Source organism: Patella vulgata, chromosome 3, assembly GCF_932274485.2.
Source record: "Patella vulgata chromosome 3, xgPatVulg1.2, whole genome shotgun sequence".
In the NCBI taxonomy this organism is placed as follows: Eukaryota; Metazoa; Mollusca; class Gastropoda; family Patellidae; genus Patella; species Patella vulgata.
Window position 1 is genome coordinate 38,132,483 of NC_065881.2, and position 26,936 is coordinate 38,159,418.

The 26,936-nt window shown below is 33.8% G+C and overlaps 1 protein-coding gene across 2 annotated transcripts in view; it reads left to right on the forward strand.

Moving 5' to 3' along the window:
- Nucleotides 1-26,936, forward strand: part of LOC126814435 (adenomatous polyposis coli protein) — a 93,229-nt gene that overhangs the window by 46,329 nt on the left and 19,964 nt on the right. For both annotated transcript variants that reach the window (XM_050539536.2, XM_050539538.2), the window contains 5 exons: nucleotides 13,315-13,474; nucleotides 16,558-16,666; nucleotides 18,285-18,470; nucleotides 19,918-19,986; nucleotides 23,074-23,284. In XM_050539536.2, coding sequence (XP_050395493.1) covers nucleotides 13,315-13,474; nucleotides 16,558-16,666; nucleotides 18,285-18,470; nucleotides 19,918-19,986; nucleotides 23,074-23,284 — 735 coding nt within the window. The remainder of the gene's footprint in view (nucleotides 1-13,314; nucleotides 13,475-16,557; nucleotides 16,667-18,284; nucleotides 18,471-19,917; nucleotides 19,987-23,073; nucleotides 23,285-26,936) is intronic.

Here is a 26,936-nt window from a genome sequence, read left to right on the forward strand (position 1 = left end):
TCATAATTCGTTGTACTGAGATAAAACGCAAACACCGTTTTAAGAATCGTTTTAATTTTTAATCTCAAAGTAATAAAGTAATATTTGAAAAAAAAACAAAACAAAAAAAACTGAGAAACAGAGTGGGGTGGGACAATTTTATGCTCGGTCAATTGGTGTCAAAAAGTTTTTAGATTCCTGGCAGAGTCTCTGTATCATTGATGAAAATTAAGTGAATTTGGTAAAAACTTGAATATATAAATGGAAATTTGATTTGCACTGAAGCAAATACAAAAGGCAGCAGATGCTCTGAAGATACACCAAGAAGGGTTGAATTTTCCTAAAAGACAACGCCCCCTCCCAAAAAATTTTTTTACTCGCTCCGCTCAGAAGCTATTTTTTCCACCACTCAGCAAATCCTGGCTACATCCCTGACAATGTAAAGCTTCAAATGAGTAAATTTAGTTTTGCATATATTCATGGCAGATTGGTAGGTATAAATAAATGAAAGTGTCTTTATACTATAGATGAGTTATTTTCTGCACATTTTAATGATACATCTGAAACTGATCTTTACAGAGTATCAGTGATTATATTGGTATGGTATTTAATCCTACTAGATCAATTAACTGTAATTTTCAATCCGATCCTAATTGATAAATTTAGAAGTATGATATGAAGGCCTAAAACAAAATTGGTAACTAACAATTAATTTTCATTGCATTAAAGGCTGGTTGTTGCACCTTAATGCATCTCCAGTGCTCTTAAGAATATCAAGATTAATATGAATTTTAGGCTTGGTTCCAGGATGAGTAAATTGGTTCAAGTGGAATTTTGATATTTGGATTGTGAAATACCAAGAACTCAAAACATTGTTGGCAGTCGTGTCACCTCCGGCTAAACATTAATTTTTTAAACATGAGATCACTGTTGAAACTAGATAGGTTAAACTGTAGGTGTTTAAAGAGCTCAGTTTGAAATTTGAATCAAAGCTGATTTATAAAGCCTGGGGGAATTTGATTGAAATTGAGAAGTTGATCTACTTTAATGTACTTGTGATTGTTTAACTGTGCTCTATTTAATTTTCATACCGACACATTTAATGTTTTCAAAGGGGTGTGTGAAGTTTTACTTTGATGGTTTACTGTTAAGACATTTGAAGGAGGAAGAAAAACAATTGAAGTTATTTCTGTGAATGTGTATGTATGTATATGTATATATATATATATATATATATATACACACAGTACTCTACTTTCCCCCCACCAAACGGACAATTGTTCTTTTTATGAAGAGACAACTTGACAACTATGTAATTAGGCTGCGGTTAATTAATTGTTTGTTTCTCATGACCTGTGTTTGTGAAATATACATGCTACATGAGGTAATTATTAATTATTGAGATGGAATTTGATTTTTTTTAGTTTAATGCTGTTTCTATTTCAGGACTAAACTTTACTAATGTTGGTTACTTGGTCATTGAAAACCAAACTGTAACTGGCGTTAGCGATTTATTCACATTTAATAAAAAATTTATAGATTGATATATATGTTGCACAATAGCCAGGCATTGGAAGACTTGATCATAATACATGTAATATATGGAAGTATAACGTTGCCAATATTATTTCATTGTTAACGGTGCAAACTGCAAATGTCAGTAGTTCAAAATACGTATTTGAGTTTTACAATTTGCAATTTCCAATGCTCAACAATACCAATGTCACAGTGTTAAAATACAGAATACACTTTTCAATAATACAAAATACAGTATAATAGTTATTTTGCACATTACACTTCTGCATTCTGCATTTTGCATAATAGACAAATGCATAATAGAACCTTGTATAGTTGAACATATACCTTATATGGGATGTGCGACGTACGTCATTTGCATACGGAAAAAAACCCGGACTATGACGGAAATTAATGATTTACGCGATAAAGCCATAAGGCCGAGGTCATTAGAAGGGGGCAGTACTCGATTTTGTTAGTCTTCAACGCCCAGGCTCTATAATGTAATCAGTTCGACGATTAGAGGATTCTGAAAGATAATAGTCTGGTTTAATGAGACTATTCTTATTTGTTCTCATCGGTAACCTCTCCCCCCCCCCCCCCCCAGATATTTCAAGTGAATCAATTTCTTGTTAAAAATTAAATTGAATATCTTATTTAATTGACAGGTCTCTAAAACCCTTTTTTGGGTAAGGTTAAAGAACCTTATAGTAACCGAGCGGAATCTCTCACCCGTATTCCAGCACCTGGATTCGAAATGAAGTTAGCACACATATTCCTAGCGCCAATAAAAAACATCGATATAAATATCAGGAAAATAATTGTTACCTTTATATTAGAAAATAGCATTTTAAGACATATTAATGCAAAGTATATAATAATGTGTAATAGACCTCCCCCCAAAGAAATTTGCTGAAATAAAGATCTTGGAGCCACCAAAGCTATTGTGTGCGCAGTGAGCCCACCCTAACTCGATTCCCCACATATTTAGTACGTTTACGGTAATATATCTCCAAAAGGCCAGGATAAAAGGCTTCTGGATTTTTGTATTCTCGTAGTTTATTCATCCCTTGACTCTGTGAAATACAAAACAGTTTGCCACCAAAGCTGGTTCGTTCGGGTGCTTTTTGATGAAACGTGGGCGTACCCCTTGTTTATTGTACCCACGAACCCCGCCTCGAATCCGGGTGCTAGTTGGTATATCTCGATACGCCAGCATAGAAAGTTAATGAAATTTGGCATGTTCACACCTTATGCATCTGTCGATTTGGTGAAATAAAGATCTTGGAGCCACCAAAGTTAATTTAGAAGTTATTGTGTGCGCAGCGAGCCTACCCTATCACGATTCCCTCACATATTTAGTACGTTTACGGTAATATATCTCTAAAAGCCAGCATAGGAGGCTTCTGGATTTTTGTATTCTAGTAGTTAATTCATCCCTTGACTCTGTGAAATACAAAACATTTTGCCACCAAATCCAGTTTGGAGTGCTTTTTGGTGCAGTGTGGCCGTACCCCTTGTTTATTGCACCCGCGAACCCCGCCTCGAATCCAGGTGCTGGGAACTTTGCGGTGGTATAACTCGATATGCCAACATAGAAAGTAAATCAAAATTGGCCTGTTCATATCTTATCCATCTGTTGATTTGGTGAAATAAAGATTTTGGAGCCACCAAAGCTATTTTATAAGTTATTGCGTGCGCGATGAGCCTACCCTTACACGATCCCCCCATGGTTTTAGTATGTTTACGGTGAAATTTCTCTAAAAACCAGCTTAGGAAGCTTCTGAAAATTTGTATTCTAGTAGTTTATTCATCCCTTGATTCCATGAAACAAAAAAACATTTTGCCACCAAAGCTGGTTTTGATGCAGCGTGGGCGTACCCCTTTTCTGTGTGCTCAGTTAGCCTAGTGTGCGATATTTTAGAATGTTTACGGTAATATTATTTTTTTATGAGGGGGGGGGGGTCTATTACATATATACTTTGCATTAATATGTCGTTTTCTAATATAAAGGTAACAAATACTTTCTTGATAATTATATCTAAGTTTTTATTGGCGCTATAAATATGTGTGCTAACTTTATTTCGTATCCAGGTGACCTTTTGGCTTTACCGCGTAAATCATTAATTTCCGTCATAGTCCGGATTTTTTTCCGAATGCAAATGACGTTCGTCCTAGATCCCATATAAGGTATATGTTCTACTATGCAAGGTTCTATTATGCATTTGTCTATTATGCAAAATGCAGAATGCAGAAGTGCAATGTGCAAAATAACTATTCTACTGTATTTTGTATTATTGAAAAGTGTATTCTGTATTTTAACACTGTGACATTGGTATTGTTGAGTAATGGAAATTGCAAATTGTAAAACTAATATACGTATTTTGAACTACTGACATTTGCAGTTTGCACCGTGAACAGTGAAATAATATTGGCAACGTTATACTTCCATAGTAATAGGTCTAAGTTAACCGTTTGTTAATTCATTCATTCTTGGTATTTCATTTCTTTCCCCTACTTTGACAGGTTACGAAATGACCTGTTCCAATCAGGTTGATGATTTGTTCTGACATAGATATTTAAAAGCATACCTTTGGATTATTGAATACAACATAAGTTAGATTATTTAACATGTCAGTCCAAGGAATTTATTACACACATATTCATATTTCTCTAACCGTGAAGGAAGATAGTACCAATAACCTGTATGTTAATTGTCTTCAACTTTGACCCCCATCAGCAAATGGCATCGTGATAAATACTTTTATAATTTTGTCTATCTTCATCAAAGTATTCACATTTATTAGTATCTTTGTATCCTTTTGAGACTGTGTTTATAAAGTTTTGTGGTTAATAAAATACTGTGAAGTAGTGTCAATTTAATCTAATTAAAATATAGATCTATATTTCGTTTCGTTTTTTATACTTTTGATGGCCTACACTACATGTAGATCTAACAAGTTATAGTGGGAGTTCATATTCTATGACGTCAGGTACAAAGAAAGTGACATTTGACCAGATTACGTCCGTCATTCCATTAACCAATTAGCGACCGCCATGTATATTTTATCTACTTTTGCTTTGTTTTGATTTCTATTGCCGCTAATGTCTACCCACAGTTCCGCGCAAAAAAGGTCAAACGCTCGATTCGACAGACCATTTGATTGGCTGACCCCTCATTTCAAGCAGAACACGAGTTAAAGAACAATGCTTCCAGATCCAAGTGTAGTAAAGACAAGTAAAATCGAAATTTTGAACTATAAAAATGAAACGAAATTGGATCTGTGTTTAATCAGATTGGTGTCAATTAGTCGGTAGGCTTACCTCATGATCGAGACTATCTCATGGCAACAGTTTTGGAACCGTTGGTACAGAATGCTAGTCACGTAAAGAAAATATTTTAGCGCTAATTTAAAGACATTTATATCTTTCCGTGAATTTCATTACAATTGACAAGTGCCTTATGAAGTATGTATGTCATTTTTGGTGAAAGAAAATGCTGCAGAATGACAGATATGATACAGCTTTTTTAACTTCCGGTTTCACATATGGACTTCGTATATTTTTTCACGTTCTAGCCTACGAGACCTTACTTATCACCAAAGTGTCATGTTTATCGATAAATAGTTGATTTTAATGCGTCAATTCATTGTTAATAGTTGATGCAAACAAATATAGTTTTACAAATTTTACAGGACGAATTTGTGACCTCCCTAAATTTGACAAATAATTATGGAAGTGCGTAATTATTACGGATGAAAATGGACATGCTGGCGGGTTATGAGAAACAAACAATTAACCGCGGCCTTAATATTAAAGTAATCTATGAACTTACTTGTTCTTCTCAAACCCATCAAAGCAAAAACAAAAAGTATCTAACACTTAGTAGTTTCTTTCATGTGAATTAAGAAATTCAAAATGCTTTTAAAAAGAACATTTGTCCTTTTGGTGTGTGTGTGTGTTGGGGGGGGGGGGCAGCAGAGTCCTGGCTCCTGTGGTGCATTCCTGAGATGACAAAACAACATGGTCAACTGGTGTAGGCTACATATTGTCATGCTTGTTATGAACCCATGGCAGTTGGAATTTGAAGAAGAAGGCAGAAATTCTAATGTTGTCCAGATAGAATTCTTACATAACCATCGAAATGAAAATGGCCACATGTTAGCTTCAAAATAACCTGATTCCTTTTTCTGTTCTAGAAATTAGACTATGATATTATGCCAATATTTTATATTATTTGCAATAGCAGTTTTCCTAATTTTATTGCAATTTGGGCTTTATAAAAAAACAAAACAATATCATCCCATTCATTTCTGATCTTATTTTTGTCTTTTGTTTTCCTAGAACTCCAAATAGAAATTTGATAAATAATAGACAAATATCAATATTCTAAGTTATAAAACATAGGTCTGAAATAACCATAGAAATTATGATAAGCAATCTTTCCTATAAATAGAATTTGTTATGAGGCACTATATGTATTTTATCTATAATTGAATAAAATGCATTCAGTGATGTTGATAAATATAGTAGGCTACCTATGGTTTGAGATAAACTTTTACTTTTATAATCCAGGGAAGAGTCTGTCAGTCCTAAAGGAGAAAAGTTCTGCTTATCTCTCTAACTTGCCTCAAATTATGTAATATTAGGTCCAAATTAACAATTTTTAGTGAGTAAGATATTGGCACGCTAACCTTGAGGTCCTTTGTTCACCCTTGTCATTGGTGCAACATGACAAAGGGCCTGGCAAGGTTCAACGTATAGTCGTTAGGATGGGAAGGAAAAACGAGGTCCCTTGTACACATACAAGTTGGAATGGAAAGAAGAGTAGGCTGTAACGCTGCTGTCCGGGTAAAATTTGTCTCATAACCCACTGCAGAACAGTAGGTTGTTAAAACCCATTTCATTTCTAATGTTGGCCCCACAGATGCCACCCTGAACAAATTGGGAACAGACTTTCACTAAAATGGCAGGATTCAAACTATTGATATTCTGGTCTTGAGAATCCATTTCCCTGTCTGTTGGAATATCAGGGCTCCCTTGTAAAGCAGAATGATAAGATGTACTGACTGGTATAGAGATAATATTGGTTAGTTGTAGAGAAGAGGTTATATAGACCTAGGCTATGTTTGTTGAAGTTAGATGTAACACACAATCAATATTCTCTCTTTTACCACTATTTCTGTCAATAAAACCTTTCATCCTGCTACTGTACTATATACTAGCCTCTAGTATCACCCACCTTCATTTATATCACAATAGATACCATACAATACATCATTTATCTTCAAGTCTGTGACAAGAAACTCACAATTCCAGACTTTTTTTTAAAATGTCAAATGTCTTTAAAGAATTTGTATTTACATGTACATGTATATACAGGCAGATTTGAAATATTTACAAACACATAGAAATATTAATTAAAATGTTCATAATTTGAAGTACATATATATTTAGATGGGAGCAGTTTCATAGTTTGATATCGATACCCAATAGTGTCTTAAAGGGAAAAATATTGAACGAGATATACCTATTCTGTCTACAAGTTATGGTGACTGAAAGGGTCCATTTAGATCCTTGTGTTTCTAGATACAACACAAGAGGTGAAGTTAAGCCAGCAGGCCGAAAAAGGCGCTGATTACTTTACGATATCAGCGCCTTTTTTGACGACCTTTTCGTCGCTTTGGCTTAACAGCGACTCTAAGTTAGTTACATGTACATGCGCGATGGCTACTTTCATATTTTACTTCTTGTTAGAAAATCAAAATAGGGAGATCACAGTAGCTAAGTGGGTAAGACGCTGGCTCGCTAGCCTGGAGGTCGAGTGTTGATCCCTGCATTGGCCGAGAAAGTTCATCCAGATTTTCCGGCGTGGTTCCCCCTTGTCAGTGATGCAGGACGGGAGGGCCTGACAAGGACAGCTGTCTAGTTGTTCGGATGAGACGGAAAACTGAGGTCACGTGTACACATTGGCGTGCTTGTAATAGCTCCCTTGCCCGTATGGAATTCGATATAAGAGTAGGCCGTACTGCCGCTGTCCGAGCAAAATTTCCCTCATAGCACACTGTATGGTGTATGCCCATCTTCATTAGCCCATTTTCGGAGCAGAACAGTAGGACGTTAAACCCCATTTCATTTCATTTTCAGAAAATCAAAATAGAGGCAATTTTGGATGAGTTTGGACTTTAGATCGTGAAAAATGAAAATTTTCAGTGATAATAAGTTAAATTAAAATTTATTGTGTTACAGACACTTGTAGTTTCAAAACCTGAAAGCAGCCATTGCGCATGTAACTAACTTTCAACTTCTGAAACAATAGTCACCGTTAAGCCAACACGAAAAGGGTGACAATCGGCAACTTTTTCGTCGTGGTGCCTTTTGTTGATTTTGTATCCCACCAGAGATCTGTTTGGGCTCAGTCTGTCCAGTCTATGATAAAAGTAACTATTATTTTACATAGACTGGAGGCCAATCTAACTGGTAAATACAGTGTATCTGCAGGAACTGTGTTTTAGAGCCGTCTGTTCTGATGTTTTATATCAAATCATGTTTGATGTTACTAAAAATTGTATGATACAGAAGTTTATGCATGCAAAGGTTAAATGCAATAAAAGAATCTGTTAAGCTTCGTATTGATTTATTGGGGGAAGATAATAGTTCTGTAATAAATATTTTAATGAATGGAACTAGCAGATACCAGGCAGTTCTCATGATAGTAGTATAAATTTTCTTAAAAATTAACTTGACTTCAGCATTTGATTTATTTTCTGGAAAACAGTTTTTGATTCCTTTGATTACTGGTAAAGATAGATGCCAGTGATATTGAAGAATGTGTTTTCAATAGGATGTGTCATCTAGCTGTAAAATGCGATTTGATGATAAGGTTGGACAAATTGAAAAACAATCACATTTAAACATTATTTCTTAATAGAGTGAATGTAACTACAAGAGATAAACAGAAGACAGCATCCATTGCTACATCTAAGGTTATTACTCATCATTTCATTGAGGGAGAAAGGAAAAATAGGTGGAACCTTTTATCATAATGACATTCATCTGACTTATTTTATCTTTTTCAGATGTTGTTAATTACCCTTATTTCCCTGAATTAATAATAAAAATATACTGCACATTATGTATCATGGAATAAGGAAACTATTATCATTATTTGAAACCAAATTTGTATAATTGCTTAATAATTCTATACATAATGTTATGTTTATTTATTTGTAAGACAATCACGATTGTATAATTGAATAAACTTATCTAGAGTAGGACGATCAGATATGTAATTGACTTTCAACAATCAACAGTTGAACGGAAACTAAAATTAATACATAACAAGCAAAATTATGAATAAAACAGTGACTTTGAAAATTGCAATTTTATAGAAAAAATCACTATCTTATTAACCTAATTCATCCTTTATTTTGACATACCGTATTCATCACCATAACTGCCAGAACACTTAAAAAGTTTCAGATAAGTGGGTACTTCTTTTGACAGAATCCAACAAAATAAATCTAGAAATATCTTTCTGGTACAGGGATGAGCTGTCTTCCAGCTAATTTAGGTAAGCAGATGTTTACTATGTATGGGACTATTACAGTTCCAAGATAAAACTACAATGGCTGCTTTTTTGGTGCTGGACAGTTAATACATTGAATACGGTAACCGCAGTATCAAATCTACATTAAGATACAAGAAAATTAAATTTCAGAAGATTGTTCAGTATTTTATTCTACAATCGTCATTGACTTATATATTATTCAGAAGAAACTCAATCTTGTATAGTTGGTTTACCAGTTAAGATGCAATCGAGTATGTGCTCTAAATAACGATTAGTTAATGGATATAGACAGAAGAAGAATTTATTGATGAAGTAACAACTCTGTAGTGTAGATTGTCAAGTATTGATTCAGTATAGTTATGGCTATTGAATCCCCAAAAGACTTGTCTGACCAGTTCTTATTGACCAGTGTTACTTAATATCTGCATTTCTTTTATCCACAAACAAAATATATATATGCAATAATAGTTTTCTAGTATTGGTGTTGTTTTCAGTCAGTTGTATTTAGAACAGAGAAAGCTAGCCTGTTCATTTGGTTTCTTGATGGATTAGTTGTAATGGAAGTCAGTGAATTCTGTGTCAATGTTCAGTAAGCAAATTTCTGCTGGTGTGTGATGTTACTACTTTGAACTTTTTGGGTAAGGTGCGGCACTCAGAGTAAAATTCATATATTTATATAGAGAATCTCCTACAAGTATTTTTTATCAACACAAGTCGATAAAGTAACACAAACAAGGCTCTGCCGAGTTTTTTTTTACTTTATCGACGAGTGTTGATATGTTTTGATATAAAAAAAGACGAATGGGAGATTTTATTTATCACGCAATCCTTTCTTACATGCACAAATAAATAAATATAATTTTTTGCTGTAGATTTCACTTTTACAGAACCTGATTACATTACGGCGTAGTGATACATCATTTTTGTCCCCCGCCTTTCGAAGAAAGCAGGGGACTATTAAAATAGATCCGTCCGTCTGTCACACTTTTTGGGACACAATAACTCTCTAATTGAGCCAAAATGTTCAAACTTGGTGTAGGTTTATCAGGTCAATGCCTTGATGGAGTTCGAAGATGAACATTTTCTGCTTAGGGTAAGGAGATATAAGCAATTTGATTGGTGACGACTTTGGAACATAACAACTCTGCTTTTAATTGAGGTAGAATGATTAAACTTGATGTACATATAGATGTTCATTACTGAGTTCAGTGATTAACATTTCGAGCTAAAGCTAAGCAGAGCTAAGCAATTTCATTGGTCGATGCTTTGGGACAAGATAATCTTGATTCTATTTGATAGAGTGATGAAACTTAGTGTATAGTTTGATTGCTCGATACTTTTGAAAAAAATAAATGTGCTATTAAACATACATTATGCAAGAGCTAAATCTGTCAATCGCTTAGTTCTCGGTTCATAGTGGATCAATTTGAATGAAATTTTCAGCAAATTGCCTTTACATTATCTAGTTTTTATACGCCCACATTGAAATGTGGTCGTATATTGTCGTCGCCCCCGTCCGTCGTTCCGGCGTCCACAATTGTTTGTGGACGTACTAGAGTCTAAAGTTAATATCCGATTGACTTTAAATTTATACACAGTGTTTGAGATCACGAGACGAAAAAGCCAATTGATTTTCCAGCAATTTAAGATAATTACTGCCAGAGTTATGACCCTTGATCACTTTGAAAAATCTTGTGGATGCTCTAGAGGCTAAAGTTAATATCCGATTGACTTTAAATTTATACACAGTGTTTAAGGTCATGAGGCGAAGAAGCCTATTGATTTTCAGTGATTTCTGATAATTACTGCCAGAGTTATGGCCCTTGATCACTTCAAAAAATCTTGTGGACGCTCTAGAGGCTAAAGTTAATATCCGATTGACTTTAAATTTATACACAGGGTTTAAGGTCATGAGACGAAGAAGCTTATTGATTTTCAGCGATTTCCGATAATTACTGCCAGAGTTATGACCCTTGATCACTTCAAAAAATCTTGTGGACGCTCTAGAGGCCTTAGTTAATATCCAATTGACTTTAAATTTATATACAGTGTTTAAGGTCATGAGGCAAAGAAGCCTATTGATTTTCAGCGATTTCCGATAATTACTGCCAGAGTTATGGCCCTTGATCTTTTCAAAAAATCTTGTGGACGCTCGAGAGGCTAAAGTTAATATCCGATTGACTTTAAATTTATACACAGTGTTTAAGGTCATGAGACGAAGAAGCCTATTGATTTTCAGCGATTTCAATTAATTACTGCCAGAGTTATGGCCCTTGATCACTTTGAAAAATCTTGTGGACGCTCTAGAGGCTAAAGCTAATATCCGATTGACTTTAAATTTATACACAGTGTTTAAGGTCATGAGACGAAGAAGTTTATTCATTTTCAGCGATTTTTGATAATTACTGCCAGAGTTATGGCCCTTGATCACTTCAAAACATCTTGTGGGCACTCTGGTGGCCAAAGTTAATATCCGATTGACTTTAAATTTATACACAGTGTTTAAGGTCATGAGGCGAAGAAGCCTATTCATTTTTAAGCGATTTCCGATAATTACTGCCAGAGTTATGGCCCTTGATCACTTAAAAATATCTTGTGGATGCTCTAGAGGCTGAAGTTGATATCTAATTGACTTTAAATTTATACACAATGTTTGAGGTCATGAGACGAAGAATCCTATTGATTTTCAAAGATTTCCGATTAATTACTGCCAAAGTTATGGCCCTTGATCACTTTGAAAAAGTTTTAGTGTATTATAAATGTTTCATTACCGAAAAAAGTAAAAATATGCGACAACACTTGTTGACTGCCCGGACGATTTAGCTGCTGTGGGCGTATGTTTCGTTGCCTGGCAACCTATCTTTAACTATTATAGTGAGAACTGCCAACTCGTTGTTGAATCTCCCATAATGTATCTTTAATATGCGATTTCAGCGGGGGACATCAACCTCACTGTTGGCTTGTTTGACAGCAATTCAATCATTGCAAAGTCCTGTATATTGACCCAGTTTTCCCATCAAGGTCAATTAAATAACAATAGTTCATTTATAATATAAAAAAATGTTACTTTTAATAAGAAATGAACTGTTCTTTGAAAATAAAAAAAGTAGTTCCTTTTCAACTGACCAATCAAGTTCATGTAGATTATGAAATATATCACACAAGCGATATCTACTGTAGAATGTATTATTGGGTAATAAATTAATTTATGTAATATAAATCTAATTAACCTAGTCGTGGTCTACAGATTTAGTTAATTAAATCCAGATATAGGCTATTGACTTCTTAATAAGATGGTCATTGTGGCAAGGAATTTGTTATAAATTGTTGATTGTTTGAGGACAGTAGATTAAATCAGATTATAATTTTGTGGACAGTAGATTAAATCAGATTATGATATCATGTAGTTACATGTAGTTAGGTTTTGATTTAATTTGTAACACTGGCTAGTCTTACAATCTGTGCTGCTGCTCCATGTTAAGGATATTTGTAATGGCTACCACAAACTTATGTAGCTTTTTCGGTAATGGTATGTGATTATTGTTTTAAAGTATTGTGGATGTAAATGCTAAATTTTCAAAAAATAAAATGAAATGAGGTTTAACGTCCTACTGTTTTCAAAAAACAACATTACCAAAGAATGAGAAGTGGTATCAGGTGCTCTAGTCAGTTACTTATCAGTGTGAAAATTAATTAATGAGAGCATAAACAGGCAAGGTACTCGCATCTTTTTCAGCAATCTTGTTTTGTCACTTATAAAAAAAAAATGATATGTATTATTATACAAATGTATGTACAAGATAGACAAGTTTTGATAAACAAGAGAGTGAATTCTGATGAAAATGGCTATGTCTATAAAGAATTAATTTAATCTATAGATACTTACAGATGCATGCATCTTGATGTGGAAATTTGATAAAAAAAAAACATGATGGTATATCGACCTCAGTTAACGTCATTGTCTTCTAAGAAACAGGTTGAGTTGTTGGGGCACTAGACTTTCAACAAGAATGTCCCGGATTTGAATCACAGTATGGGCTTAAAAGAGCTTTTCAGATTTGTCAAGCCCAGCTTTCACTTTATAGAATGGCAACTAGTCATTTGGAAGATACCCCCAAATAAAACATGTATACACAGTGACATGCTTTTCATGGTCATGAAACTCTGTACAAAAGGTTGAATTAATTATTAATAGAATATTGTTAAATACGACCTGATATCTAATGTAAGCATATATTTATATATTACAGAAGGCAGCCATGATCATCATGATCTAGAAGATTTAGATGATGATCCTACTAACTGGCTGGCACCAGAAGATGAAGAAGAAGAAGATGGAACATCAAATGTTGATGTTATTTCACCTGAACAAGAACTATTTTCTCTCATGCAACAACTAGATGATGAACGGTTAGTATAAAACAAGTCAATATGATCTGACAGTACAACCATATACTACATATGCCCGCCCCCCCCCCCGTCTATTTTCAGGATCAGAATCCAAATTTATACATACATCTAGGTCAAAAAACAAAACAAACATGTTTTGGTCCTTTTCGTCTGTACATTTATGTTTTATTTTTAATATGTCAGTTGTTTTTTTGTCCCCCGCCTTTCGAAGAAATCAGGGGACAATTAAAATGGGTTCGTCCATCTGTCTGTCCATCCATCTGTCTGTCTGTCCGTCACACATTTTGGGACACAATAACTCTCCTTCTAATTGAGCTAGAATGTTCAACATGAGCATTTTCTGCTTAGGGTAATCAAAGTGAAGCAATTTGATTGGTTGATGTCTTGGGACACAATAACTTTAGTTCTAATTAAGTGAGAGTGCCGAAACTTGGTGTATAGTTTCATTACATCAATACCTTGACTAAGTTCGATAATGAACATTTTCTGCTCAGGGTAAGCAGAGTGATAAGCAATTGGATTGGCCGAGACTTTGGAACACAATAACTCTCCTTCTAATTGAGCTAGAAAGTTTAAACTTGGTGTAGGTGTTGATTAGATCAATGCCTTGATGAAATTCAAAGATGAGCATTTTTTGCTTAGGGTAAGCAGAGATAAGCAATTTGATTTGTTGATGCTTTGGGACACAATAACTTTGGTTTTCATTAAGTGAGAATGATGAAACTCCGAGTTTGACTAAGTTTGATGATGACAATTTTCTGCTTAGACTAAGGAGAGATAAACAATTTGGTTTTCATCAAGTGAGAGTGATGAAACTCAGAGTATAGATTCATTATATCATTACCTTGACTAAGTTTGATGATGACAATTTTCTGCTTAAACTAAGGAGCGATAAACAATTTGATCGGTCAAGACTTTGGAACATAACAACTCTGCTTTTAATTAAGGTAGAATGTTTAAACTTTATGTTGATGTTCATTAGGTGAATGTCTTGACTGAGTTCAATGATTAACATTTTGAGCTAAAGCTAAGCAGAGCTAAGAAATTTCATTGGTTGATGCTTTGGGACAAGATAACTTTGATACTATCTGATAGAGTTAGTGTATAGTGTATCTGATGAAAGTTAGTGTATAGTTGATAATCAGTTTGATTGCTTGATACTTCTGAATAAAATAAATGTGTGATTAATTAATATGTGTCATCTATTTATTTTGGGATTTCGGCGGGGGACATCAGCCTCACTGTTGGCTTGTTATACGCTCACATTGAAATGTGGTCGTATATTGCCGTTGGTCGGTCCGTTGTCCACAATTCCTAGTGGACGCTCTAGAGGCTAAAGTTAATATCCGACTGACATTAAATTGATACACAGTGTTTAAGGTCATCAGACAAAGTCGAAGAATCCTATTGATTTTCAATGATTTCCAGTAATTATTGCCAGAGTTATGGCCCTTGATCACTTTAAAAAAAACTTGTGGATGCTTTAGAGGCTAAAGTTAATATCCGATTGACACAGTGTTTAAGGTCATGAGACAAAGAAGCCTTTTGATTTCCAACAATTTACACAGTGTTTATGGTCATGAGACGAAGAATCCTATTGATTTTCAACTATTTCCAATAATTACTTCCAGAGTTATGGCCCTTGATCACTTTGAAAAATCCTGTGGATGCTTTAGAGGCTAAAGTTAATATCCAATTGACACAGTGTTTAAGGTCATGAGATGAAGAAGCCTATCGATTTTCAAAAACTTCCAATAATTACTGCCATAGTTTTGGCCTTTGATCACTTTGAAATACCTTGTGGAGGCTTTAGAGGCTAAAGTCAATATCCAAATGACTTTATAGTTTTACAGTATTTAAGGTCATGAGACGAAAGAAGCCTATCAGTTTTCAATGATTTCTGATGATTATGGCAATTGATATTTAATGTTTTGTATGCTAAATGTTAGAATAGGGCAGAACTAGAAGCCAAATGGGTTGTTACTCGTAATCAGATTTTAGTGTGTTGTAAAAGTTTTCATTTCTGACGTAAAAAAAAATGCAACAACCCTTGTTGACTCCCCGGATGACTTAGCTGCTGTGCGCGTATGGCTACCTATCTTTATATTGTAATGTTACAATTATCGACGGAGAAATATTTGATCCTGTCGATATTCAGTTGATAATTTGCAGAGGATTGACTGGTGTGAGAAATCAGAAAGGGCCATGTAAAATAAGCAAAGTAGTTTAACAGTAAATAGTGTTCTGGATCTCACTCTCCCATTGGCTTGTTTTAATGTAAATTGTCCGATCTGGATGTTGTTGTTTTTCTATTACCACAGCTCCAGTGCTAAAATTTACATATCTGGTAGACCCAGACAGTATGCACAATTTATACTGAAAGAAATTCTACTTGTATTCAAGTACATATTGATTGATTGGTTCATATTTAGACTATAATTAGAATATTAAGCATGAACTAGAAATCATACAGTGGGTTTCTACTTGACAAATGGCAGGTTTATTTTAATATTATAATGCCCATTGTTCTGTATATTTTAGTATGTAATCAATATTCTTTTTCTATGGAAAGTGAGGTATTAAAAGTGAAATTTATACATGTTTATTAGATATGTCTCTTCACTAGTACTGTATATTAAAAATCTAACAATTCCAAAATAAAGTATATTTTACCAGAATAGACAAGTAGGAATAGATTATTCACCCAATACTGTCTATAAAACATAAAATTAGAATGTCATAAGTTGCATGGCATATTTCAAATCACTTGAATCTTTGGGACACCATTTGTCACCTCCTTTTTTACAAATTTCAAATCTGAATTTAATTTAGATTGATTATTGTTGAATAATAATGCAGATACAATTTGCATATTCCCCATTTTATAATTGTTGTACATATTATAGACAAAAAGAAAGTGAGTTCTCAATGAATATAATATAATGTAAAGCTCTATAATAATAAACCATGTGACCTAACGCCCAATGATGTTATCAATTATCTAATTATATAATGATTACCCTCAGTATTCATTTGCCATTAATGAAAGATGTAGGCATTAATGGTAATTATTTTAATGACAGGAACTGTATATTACGAGAAGCTGAAGAAGAAAATAAACAGAGGAAATGGTTCTATGATCAGTTAGAAGTAATTAGTAGTAAAATTGATAATATACCCATCCCAGAACAGGTTTGTAATACGAATTTTCATTCATAATTTTACCATAGTCAAATTCTTCTTTTTTTACCGTATGGTAATGTGGTAGGAAAAAGATTCCAAAATTTTCATAAATAACTTTTAAGATTTGGGGTCATTTTAATCAGCTAAAGCACAGTTATATAGTGACTTGAACTTTCTCGGCAAACACCTGGAGATGAGAGGTTAGGAATGTGTAGTTTAGTTTACAGTGCATAATGTAGAAATTAGTTTTGAAATGATTGAAGTAGTACTGATGCTTGTTGTCTGTAGTGATAACCAGTAGATCAGATATAGACTGATTATTGTTGAGATATAGTATAATTTGGCAAGTTATATTGATGGCTAACAAGATATACACCTGTACTATGTAACTAGTATAATCATCCCATAGATAAATTATTCTATATGGAGTTTTGGCAGAATATAAGAAAACAAACTATTCTATAAATACCTGATGGTGTTACTATCTATTTTCTCTATAAGCACGGTTGGAAATTGAAAATACTGAAATATATTCTGTTCTTTTATGGTTATCCCTTAAGTTGCTAATCTGTTTCAGACAATATGTGATTTTTCATGACTGAATCCACTCTAAAATGTACTCAGGTTGTTTAAATAACCTTAATTAAGACAACAAATTTTTAATGGTAGATGATCTCTGAGCTTGGATTCAATCAAATTAAAAAGAGGCCCATCAAACGTCTTCAGAAGATACCAAATGTTAAGGTTCATCATATCTTTTTAAATACAGACCAGAATTGATCTATTTGTTTTACTTATGTTCTTTTTATCCCCCGCCTGTCCACCATACATTTTGGACACAATAACTCTCCTTCTAATTGAGGTAGAATGTTCAAACTTGGTGTAGGTGTTTATTAGGTGAATGCCTTGATGGAGCTCGAAGATGAGCATTTTCTGCTGAGGGTAAACAGAGATAAGAAATTTGATTGGTTGATGCTTTGGGACACAATAACTTTGGTTCTAATTAAGTGAGAGTACCGTGACTAAGGTTGATAATGAGCATCTTCTGCTTAGGCTAAGTAGCGATAAGCAATTTGATTGGTGAAGAGTTTGGAACATAATAACTCTGCTTTTAAATGAGGTAGAATGCTAAACTTGATGTAGATATTCATTAGGTGAATGTCTTGACTGAGTTCAGTGATTAACATTTCCCGCTAAAGCTAAGCAGAGTTAAGCAATTTCATTGGTCGATGCTTTAGGACAAGATAACTTTGATTCTAACTGATGGAGAGTGATGAAACTTAGTGTATAGTTTCACTACCAGGTACGGTACTTCAAAACCTTGACTGAGTTTGATCGTGAGCAGTTTATGCTCAGACTAAGTATAGATAATCAGTTTGATTGCTCGATACTTTTGAGAAAGATAAATGTGCAATTAAATAATATGTGTCATCTATTTACATGACCTTGGTTTTTCGTCCCATCTGAACAACTTGACATTGTCCTTGCCTGGCCCTCCGTCCTGCACCACTGACGAAGGGAAACCATGCCGGAAAATCCTTACAGACTTTTCCTAATGGATCACTCTTTTTCGATGATTATTTTTGAACATGTTACATTAACCATTTTTGTGTTCTTTTTATTACAGTATAATTTACAAACAGACATGACTAGAAGACAATTGGAATATGATGCTAAACAGCTGACTGAAACATTGCATGAAAAACTAGGTACCGGAGATCAAATAGCCTTAAGACAAAGTGCCAGAGTTCAACGTTTACGCACAATAGAAGCAGAGATGATGGAGTTACAAAAACGACGTCATCAAATACAGGTAGACTATTTATAGATATAATATTAGTTCATTTCAAGTTTTTGGCTGAGCAAAGCAGACATAGTGTCAAGCTGACTTGATGTTTAGTTAGTGTCAAGTCAGTGTTGAGTTATTCAACAGATCTTCAACTCTTCTTTCAAATTGGGTTACTGAGATGTTCACATTTTTCTTTAAACCATGCATGTACCAATACAGAATCAAGCTTTTTAGTTGTCTAAGTCATCAATATACAGGCCTTGAGATCTGAAAATCACGCTGGAGTGATAAAATGTGTTCGCCATATCTTTTGCAGGAGCTATTTAACACCGCCAGATTTCTGAGACAATGCTTATTATAACTAGTTTACATTAAATTTAAAGTGTAGGCTATAAATTATAAATAAACACTGTTTAATACATGTAGTAATACTGTAATAACTGTTCATAAATATAAAAACATTTGAAAGAATTCATTTCTTTTGATATCATTACATTTTGACATCTCCACGAATTTATTGTTTTGCTTTAGAACAGTGGGACAAGCTCAAATTATATTTACATTAGGGTGATTACGAAGTGTTGACATCTCTATGAAGAGAGGGCTACGATCTAGTGCCGTAGGTAGTCCACTAAACAACAATCCTGGGCTTCCAATATGCCTTTCAATCACAAATTATGCCACTGTATGTCAGCTTCTAAACGTATCATTTATTTACTATCACTGTATTTTGAATATTTTTGGGTTTTATATTCTTTTAAATAATTTTAAAAATAACTGTCAATGTTTTGTAATTTTTTTGGCAGAATTCTGAAATAAATATGTAGAAATGTGCATCTATGTAATTTTTTTTACAACCGATCTAAATTTCACGTTTCTCTTCCAGACTCGCTTGTGTTTCTTCACCTCGGAATCGCTCATTAAATTGATAATTCTATGTCTCGGAGGATAGCTTTGCACCTAAATAAATGAACAGCGATGTGATGGTGACATATAAAATCGGCCATGGTTTTGGGGATAATGTCGCCACTATTTTGAGCCCAAAGATCGATGTCAATAAAATTGAATACTTTGCTGGTGTGATAATTCGTGTTCGCTAGTTTCAATTTGCGAGCGGGGGTGCCATCGTACCCATCAAATCTTAAGGCCTGAATATATCGGTTTGCTTCTGTTCCTTTCTTCTGATAACTAACTCAACTTAAACAACTTGAAAAATAGAATCCTAAGGATTAGTGTTTAGGTGATTCTTTGATTGATTTTTTGTGAAAAAAAAAAAAGATAATATTTAATTTTACTTTGATATGATCGACTAATAACATAATGTTTTTGGAAGGATAACACCAGATAAAGTTTGAAATATACAAATGTAACCAAGGTGGTCCACTGATATACAATTACCAGATAATGCACAGTTTTGCCACAGATAGATTCTATGAAAGTCTCCTTTCATTGTTGGTATTGTTTCTTTTAGATGGCTGAACTTAGTGCTGCTAAGAATGTATTGAAAGATGTAGCTGTTAATACAATCATTTGTGGAGAGGTAATCCGTTTTTAGGACATTTAGATTAAGTGGGGAATGTTTTTATACGCCCACATTTATATGCTGTTCCCCCTGTCCGTCTGGACGTCCACAATTTGTTTGTGGACACTCTACAGGTCACAATTTTTATCCGATTTTGACAAAACTTAAAATGTAGGTCTAATCCCCCAAAGATCTCGGCTCCTTTTGATATTGGCATGTATCGGACCATAACTTCATGGATTATGGCCCCTGATTGTACGAAAAATCATGTTTTTAGCTTGTGGACACTCCAGAGGTCACAATTTTAATCGGATTTTGATGAAACTTGAAATGCATGTTTATAACCCAAAGATCTTGGTTCCTTTCGATATTCGCACATATCGGATCATAACTTCCGGAATTATGGCCCCTGATTTTTCGAAAAATTGTGTTTTTAGCGTGTGGTCCCTCTAGAGGTCACAATTATTATCCGATTTAAAAAAAAAAAAAACGTTCGAATATATCAATGTCTGTTGAGTTTGAATTTCGTGAAAATCGGGCCAAAACTGTGGGACAAGATGGCCGCCCCTCATATGCAAATAGTGTAAATATCTGGTATATCAAGGTTGTGGACCCTCTAGAGGTCACAATTTTGATGAAACTTGAAATACATGTTTATAACCCAAAGATCTTGTTTCCTTTCGATATTCGCACATATCGGATCGTATCTTCCCAAATTATGGCCCTTAATTAAGGCTGTGCAAAAATATCGATATAATCGATAATCGGTAGAAGTTATTTAGCTATACGATAATCGATATTGAAATTCAAATATCGATTATCGGTATATTTACCTTCTGACGGCAAGTTACGGTCACTTTCACATGACTGAACTTACCGTAGTCTGGCATTAGCAGACGAATGAATGAATACACAACGTCAACACAACAACTATTTCCACCCTCTGCTTACAAACTGGCACATTTTAAATATATATTATTGTAAAAAACTAAAGTTTAAGATTAAATACATTGTTTTAATATTTTCGTTGTTTTTGTTGTTATTACTAGTTGAAACTAAAATAGGTCACGCACTTTGTGAACAATGACAATCGCACGTGATATATAGTAAAATTAGAATTATCTCCCTTCTTTGTTCTTGATTGATTTGTAGAGAAATCGTCTGCTTTCACAATAAAACTAATTGTATTATTAATGATCAACTCCGCTTTTATTACTAAATCATGTCAGATACAGCCCATACAAAACACGTTTTTGACTTCCAGGGAAAATATCTATATCTCTCGTAATTTCGTGGAAGAGTTCTACTTTGGTTTTCATCTAAATTAACCAATCATAAAAATTCTACTTTGAAAGCCCGTAATTATTTTTTTATTGTCCAATCAATAGACACCTTCTATTTTATTTTATTCTATTAGTAGTAACACTGTGTGATCGCCAGTCACTTGCAAAGAGAAACCATGTATTGTCTTTGTATTTATCGGAGATATTGGAATAAAAAAAGGTTCAAATAAATCAAGAACAAAACTTAGAATAATACTCAAGTTAGTCCTACATTTAGCAACTACATGTAATTATTTTACATTAATTGATTTTTTTACGTACATCGGCACAGTATTAGACTAGGATAATGACACTACTGTAACTCGATCAACACAAATAACAGGTCGGTAAAGTTCGGATTTTTCCGGAAAAATGATAATCGATTATTATCGATAATCGCTGACAAATTCTTGCCGATAATCGATATTGAAATTTCATATCGATTCCCAGCCTTACCCTTAATTGTACAAAATTTTAAAAAAAAAGTTTGAATATATCATCGTTACACATTAATATCTTGGTTCCTTTAGATAATCGCGCATATCCGAAAGTAACTTCCTGGATTATGGCCCCTGATTATTCGAAAAATCGCATTTTTAGCTGGCGGATTCTCTAGAGTCACAATTTTTTTTTCCGATTTTAAAAAACGTTTAAAGCGGAAATTGCAAATTTTTAAGTTATATTTTTAAAATTTATTAAAATAAAGCCCGAAAATAGATGGTATCCATAAACAGCCCTACCTTGTTAAAGAATAATCCTATTAATCCTATAATTCACTATTGCCAGCTGAGAAATTGGCAAAAATATCATTTTCCTCTTCATTTTCAAATGTTTGAAAAAGCTACTCCATGGTGGAGAATAGAAAACAAGGGAGGTATTTGGGAGGTAATTGTGTTATTATTTCCTGTGTAAATGAGTTGTAAGTGTGAGAATGACACATACGATCGTACAATTGTGAGTTGACAATCTATTGAGCAAAAGACATAGAAATAATTACGTTTTGACTTACTTAGAAAATTTGCAATTTCCGCTTTAAATATCACCATTCCACCATAATGAAGGTTGGAGTCGAATTTCAGGAAAATTGAAATGAAACTGCCCGACAAAATGGCCGCTGTTTGTACAAAAATTGTGTAAAAGTATTTAATACGAAGGTTGTGGACCTTCTAGAGGTCACAATTTTTATCCAATTTTGATGAAACTTAAAACATATCTTTATATCACAAAGATCTCAGTCCCTTTTGATATTTGTGCATTTCAGACCATAACTTTCTGGATTATTGCCCCCGATAGTACAAAAAATCATGTTTGTTTTTAATTTGTTCTCTATCCATCTCTTGCAAATGTGGGTGTATCCTGCCTGGCAGCTGCTGGTTAGGCTTAAATTTAAATCAAGTGGTGGGCCCAGTTGGATGACCTACTCCCCCTGAAATTGGCCTGAAATAAGCAAAGGGAAACCCATTGGTAAATATATTGCAATGAGAATCAGCAAGGTATCCTTTAACACTCAACATTAGTATGTATTGTATTTATTCATACATAAATTTTTTTGTATTTAGAACTGATTCCAACAATGGACAGTTTGCCCTTATTTTATTATCATCTTTTCATGGACCCGTCCCTCTCATGCATATTAGGTTTGTTACTCTTTAAGTTGAAAAGTTACACAATTTCATGGTAATATTATGGTGTTGGCAGACAGATAAAAAGTTTATACTGTGGTGAGTGATTTTCCGTCTATGTATGACGTGGTCATTATTTCTGAATGTATTAATATTTATAGGTATTTGTACCGAAGCCTGGATGCGACAATAACAGTTACACATCAGACAAAAGAATGATTACTTCAAATACTGGTAAATATCTAGTTTGTATAGCCACTCAAACGTCAGATGTCGTCCTTCAAGAGCTTCCAGCAGACGGCATGGAGGATGGTATTCCATGTACGCAGAACTTGTCTTCCATGTATCATGGTGCATGGCCAAATGTCAAAGGTAATGATTGATGGAATGGTGTAGTCGGACACTGACTTTAAAGTTCTTGACTGTTATTATGACAGATCAATAGTATTACTTAACTGTAATATTCTGATTATTTAGTCTGTGAAATGAAATAAAATCGGATTTAACGTCCTACTGTTCTGCTCCAACTGGGCTAATGAAGGCAGGCATAAGATTTACTCTCTGAGCCACTGTGGCTCCCTGTTTAGTCTTTAATAAGTGAACTGAAATAAGGGAAGTCTGTGGGAATATTTAAATGTTTTGATATTTCAATTAAATGGCTTTCTTAAAAACAATCTAGGTTATTTTTTATATCAACTATATTTAAATTTAAGAATGGAATACAGCATGAAGAAAAAGCATTTGTGAAGGTTCTAGTTATCATCTGTGACACAACGAATCCAATTCATTTTCCTTAATTTCTAATAATTACTGTCAAAAGTTATTGCCATTGATCAATTTAACATATGTTGCTATAGAGACTAATGTATTGTCTGCCTTGAAATTTATGGAGTTATGGCTCTTGATCAATTTGCAACAATCTTGTGTATGCTCTGGAAGCTTATTTTATCTGATTGACTTTGAATTTATACACAGTATTTATGTTTATGAGATGAAGAATCCTTTTTGATTTTTGAAAACTTGAATAGATAAAGTTATCTGATCATTGATACACGTTTTGTATAATAAATTTTAGCACCTGAGAACTATAAGCCAATCAAATTTTAATTATTTCCAATAATAATTTCATGGGTTGCTATTCTTGGATTAGTTTATAGTGTCTTTTGAATGCCCCCATTACTTACAAAAGAATACCTATGCGACCACCTTTGTGGACTGCTGGAAAGACTTAGCTGCTGTGGGAAAATCTAGATTTGAGAATCTTAACTTGACCTTGAATATTGGATAGATGATATTCAGTGTCTTTAAAATGATACATTTTAGTTCCAAATTATTTCACTTTATTGGTTATGATAAAGGTTAAGGTCTGAAATGAATCAGATGCATATTATTTACCTCAAATTCATAAAGGATAGCACATCTGAATGGTTTCGAATAACATCCTCTCAGTTCAACATTGACAATCAAGTAAGCACAAGAAAACTTGGCACTAAAGTACATATCAACTGAACAAGAAAATATATCGACCAGTCAACACAGTACTTATAGAAACATGTTTTTCATCTGTCAGCAATTCTCTCAATTTATAAGCACTCCCAGTGTTATTATATATCATTAATTAATATTTTTATACATAGCCCACATGGAAATGTGGTCGTATATTGCTGTCGCTTCTGTCCGTCATTCACAATTTCTTGTGAACACCCTACAGACTGCATTTATTAATTTAATATCTGATCAGTTTGAAATTAATTTCCGTTAATTACTTCAAAAGTTATAGTCTTTGTTGAACCTTGTGAATGCTCTAACGACGGACGTTATCATCCAATCTGTATTAAATTGGCATGTATTATTTATATGAGTAAAACGAAGAAGCCTATTGAATTTCAGTAATTTCTGTTAATAACTTCTAGAGTTATGACCCTTGTTTCACTTTGTTGAACCTTGTGACAGCTCTAAAGATTAAATTTACGTGCCTTATTTAAATTAGTAAAACGAAGAAGCCTGTGAAATTTCAGCAATTTCCATATATAACTGCTAGAGTTATGGCCCTTGTTTCACTTTGTTGAACCTTCTGACCACTCTTAACGACTTACACAATGTAAGTTATCATCCAATCTGTATTAAATTTATATGCATTAATTAAATTAGTAAAACAAAGAAGCCTATTGAATTTCAGCAATTTCCGTTTATAACTGCTAGAGTTATGGCCTTATTTCACTTTGTTGAACCTTGTGTATGTTTTAAAGACTTAAAGATACATTAGTTAAGAGTTTTATAAAGAGTTGGCCATTCTTGCTATAATAATTAAAAAATAGATGATATAAAAAGAAAATGTTGAAAATTTCAAATTACTTTGTTCTGAACGAAATTGTCACTGTTGGAAGTTTAGACTAGAAATAGCCATCAATTGTGTCTGCACCGTCTATGAGAATTGGTGATCGTTTAATTAACAGACGATAACTCCACCCACATATTCTCGATTATCAAAGAACATGCGTGATGGCTATGGTAGCCTCACTTGGCAGGCCTTTCATCACCAGTTTCCGATAATGACATCAGCAACTAACGGTAAATGTTAGCTTAGTCCGCCATTTATTGATTTAATTTTAAATGGATAACTGTTTAAATCCAAAGTGTATCCAAGCCATCCGTGGGTCTACAGAGTTGATTTTGTGCTTGTCGTGTAAATAAAGATCTAATTAATAATTTCTATAACATCTGAAGCCTAATCCTTAATCCTTATAATTTTTATACGCCCACATGGAAATGTGGACGTATATTGCTGTCGCCCCCGTCCGTCGGTACGTCCGTCCATCGTCCATAATTTCTTGTGAACGCTCTAACGCCAAAAGATATCATCCAGTTGTTTTAAAATTGATATATGTTGTTTACATTAGTGAGATGAAGAAGCCTGTTTAATTTCAATATTTTCCGTTTATTACGTCTAGAGTTATGGCCCTTGTTCCACTTTATTGAACCTTGTGAACGCTCTTACGCCAAAAGTTATCACCCAATCTTTGTGAAATTTATATGCATGATTTAAATTAGTGAAACGAAGAAGCCTATTTAATTTCAATAATTTCTGTTTGTTACATCTAGAGTTATGACCCTTGTTTCACTTTATTGAACCTTGTGAACGTTCAAACACCAAAAGTTATCATCTGATCTTTCTGAAATTTATATGCATTATTTACATTAGTGAAACGAAGAAGCCTATTGAATTTCAGCAATTTCCGTTTATTACTTCTAGAGTTATGGTCCTTATTTCACTTTGTTCAACCTTGTTAATTCTTGATTGATGAAAGTTACATGTATCATCCGATATGTATGAAACAGAGGTCTATTGAATTTCAACAATTTCCGTCAATAATTTGTAGAGTTATGGCGGTTGTGAACCTTGTGACAAAAGTGATCATTTAATCTGTATGAAATTCATATGCATTATTTGAATTAGTAAAACAAAAAAGCCTGTCAAATTTCAACAATTTCTGTAGATTACTTCCAGAGTTGAGACCCTTGCTTCAGTTTGTAGAACCTTGTGAACCCTCAAACGGCAAGAATTATAATCTGATCTGTATGGAACTGTATCGTAAAGGCCCCCAATTACCTGCAAGGGAATAAATATTCGACAACCCTTGTCAACCGCTCGGACAATTTAGCTGCTGTGGGCGTATGTTTCGTTGCCTGGCAACCTATCTTAATTTAATTTGAAGCCTAAATAAAGACACGCAATAGGCAGATTTAGCTCATGCATAAAGTATGTTTGAATTATCTGTATGAAATTTACATGCATTATTTAAATTTATAAAACGAAGAAGCAAATTTCAGCAATTATTGTTTCACTTTGTTGAACCTTGTCAACGCTCTAATTACAAAAGTTATCGTCTGATCTGTATTAAATTTAGGACACATAAAAAAAAATATTCTGGTTCTCAGATACCGCTGCGGCATCAAAAATGGACCGTGTGACACGTTTTTATTTTTTAAAAATAAAAATATAAACAAAGTCAATAATTTCTGC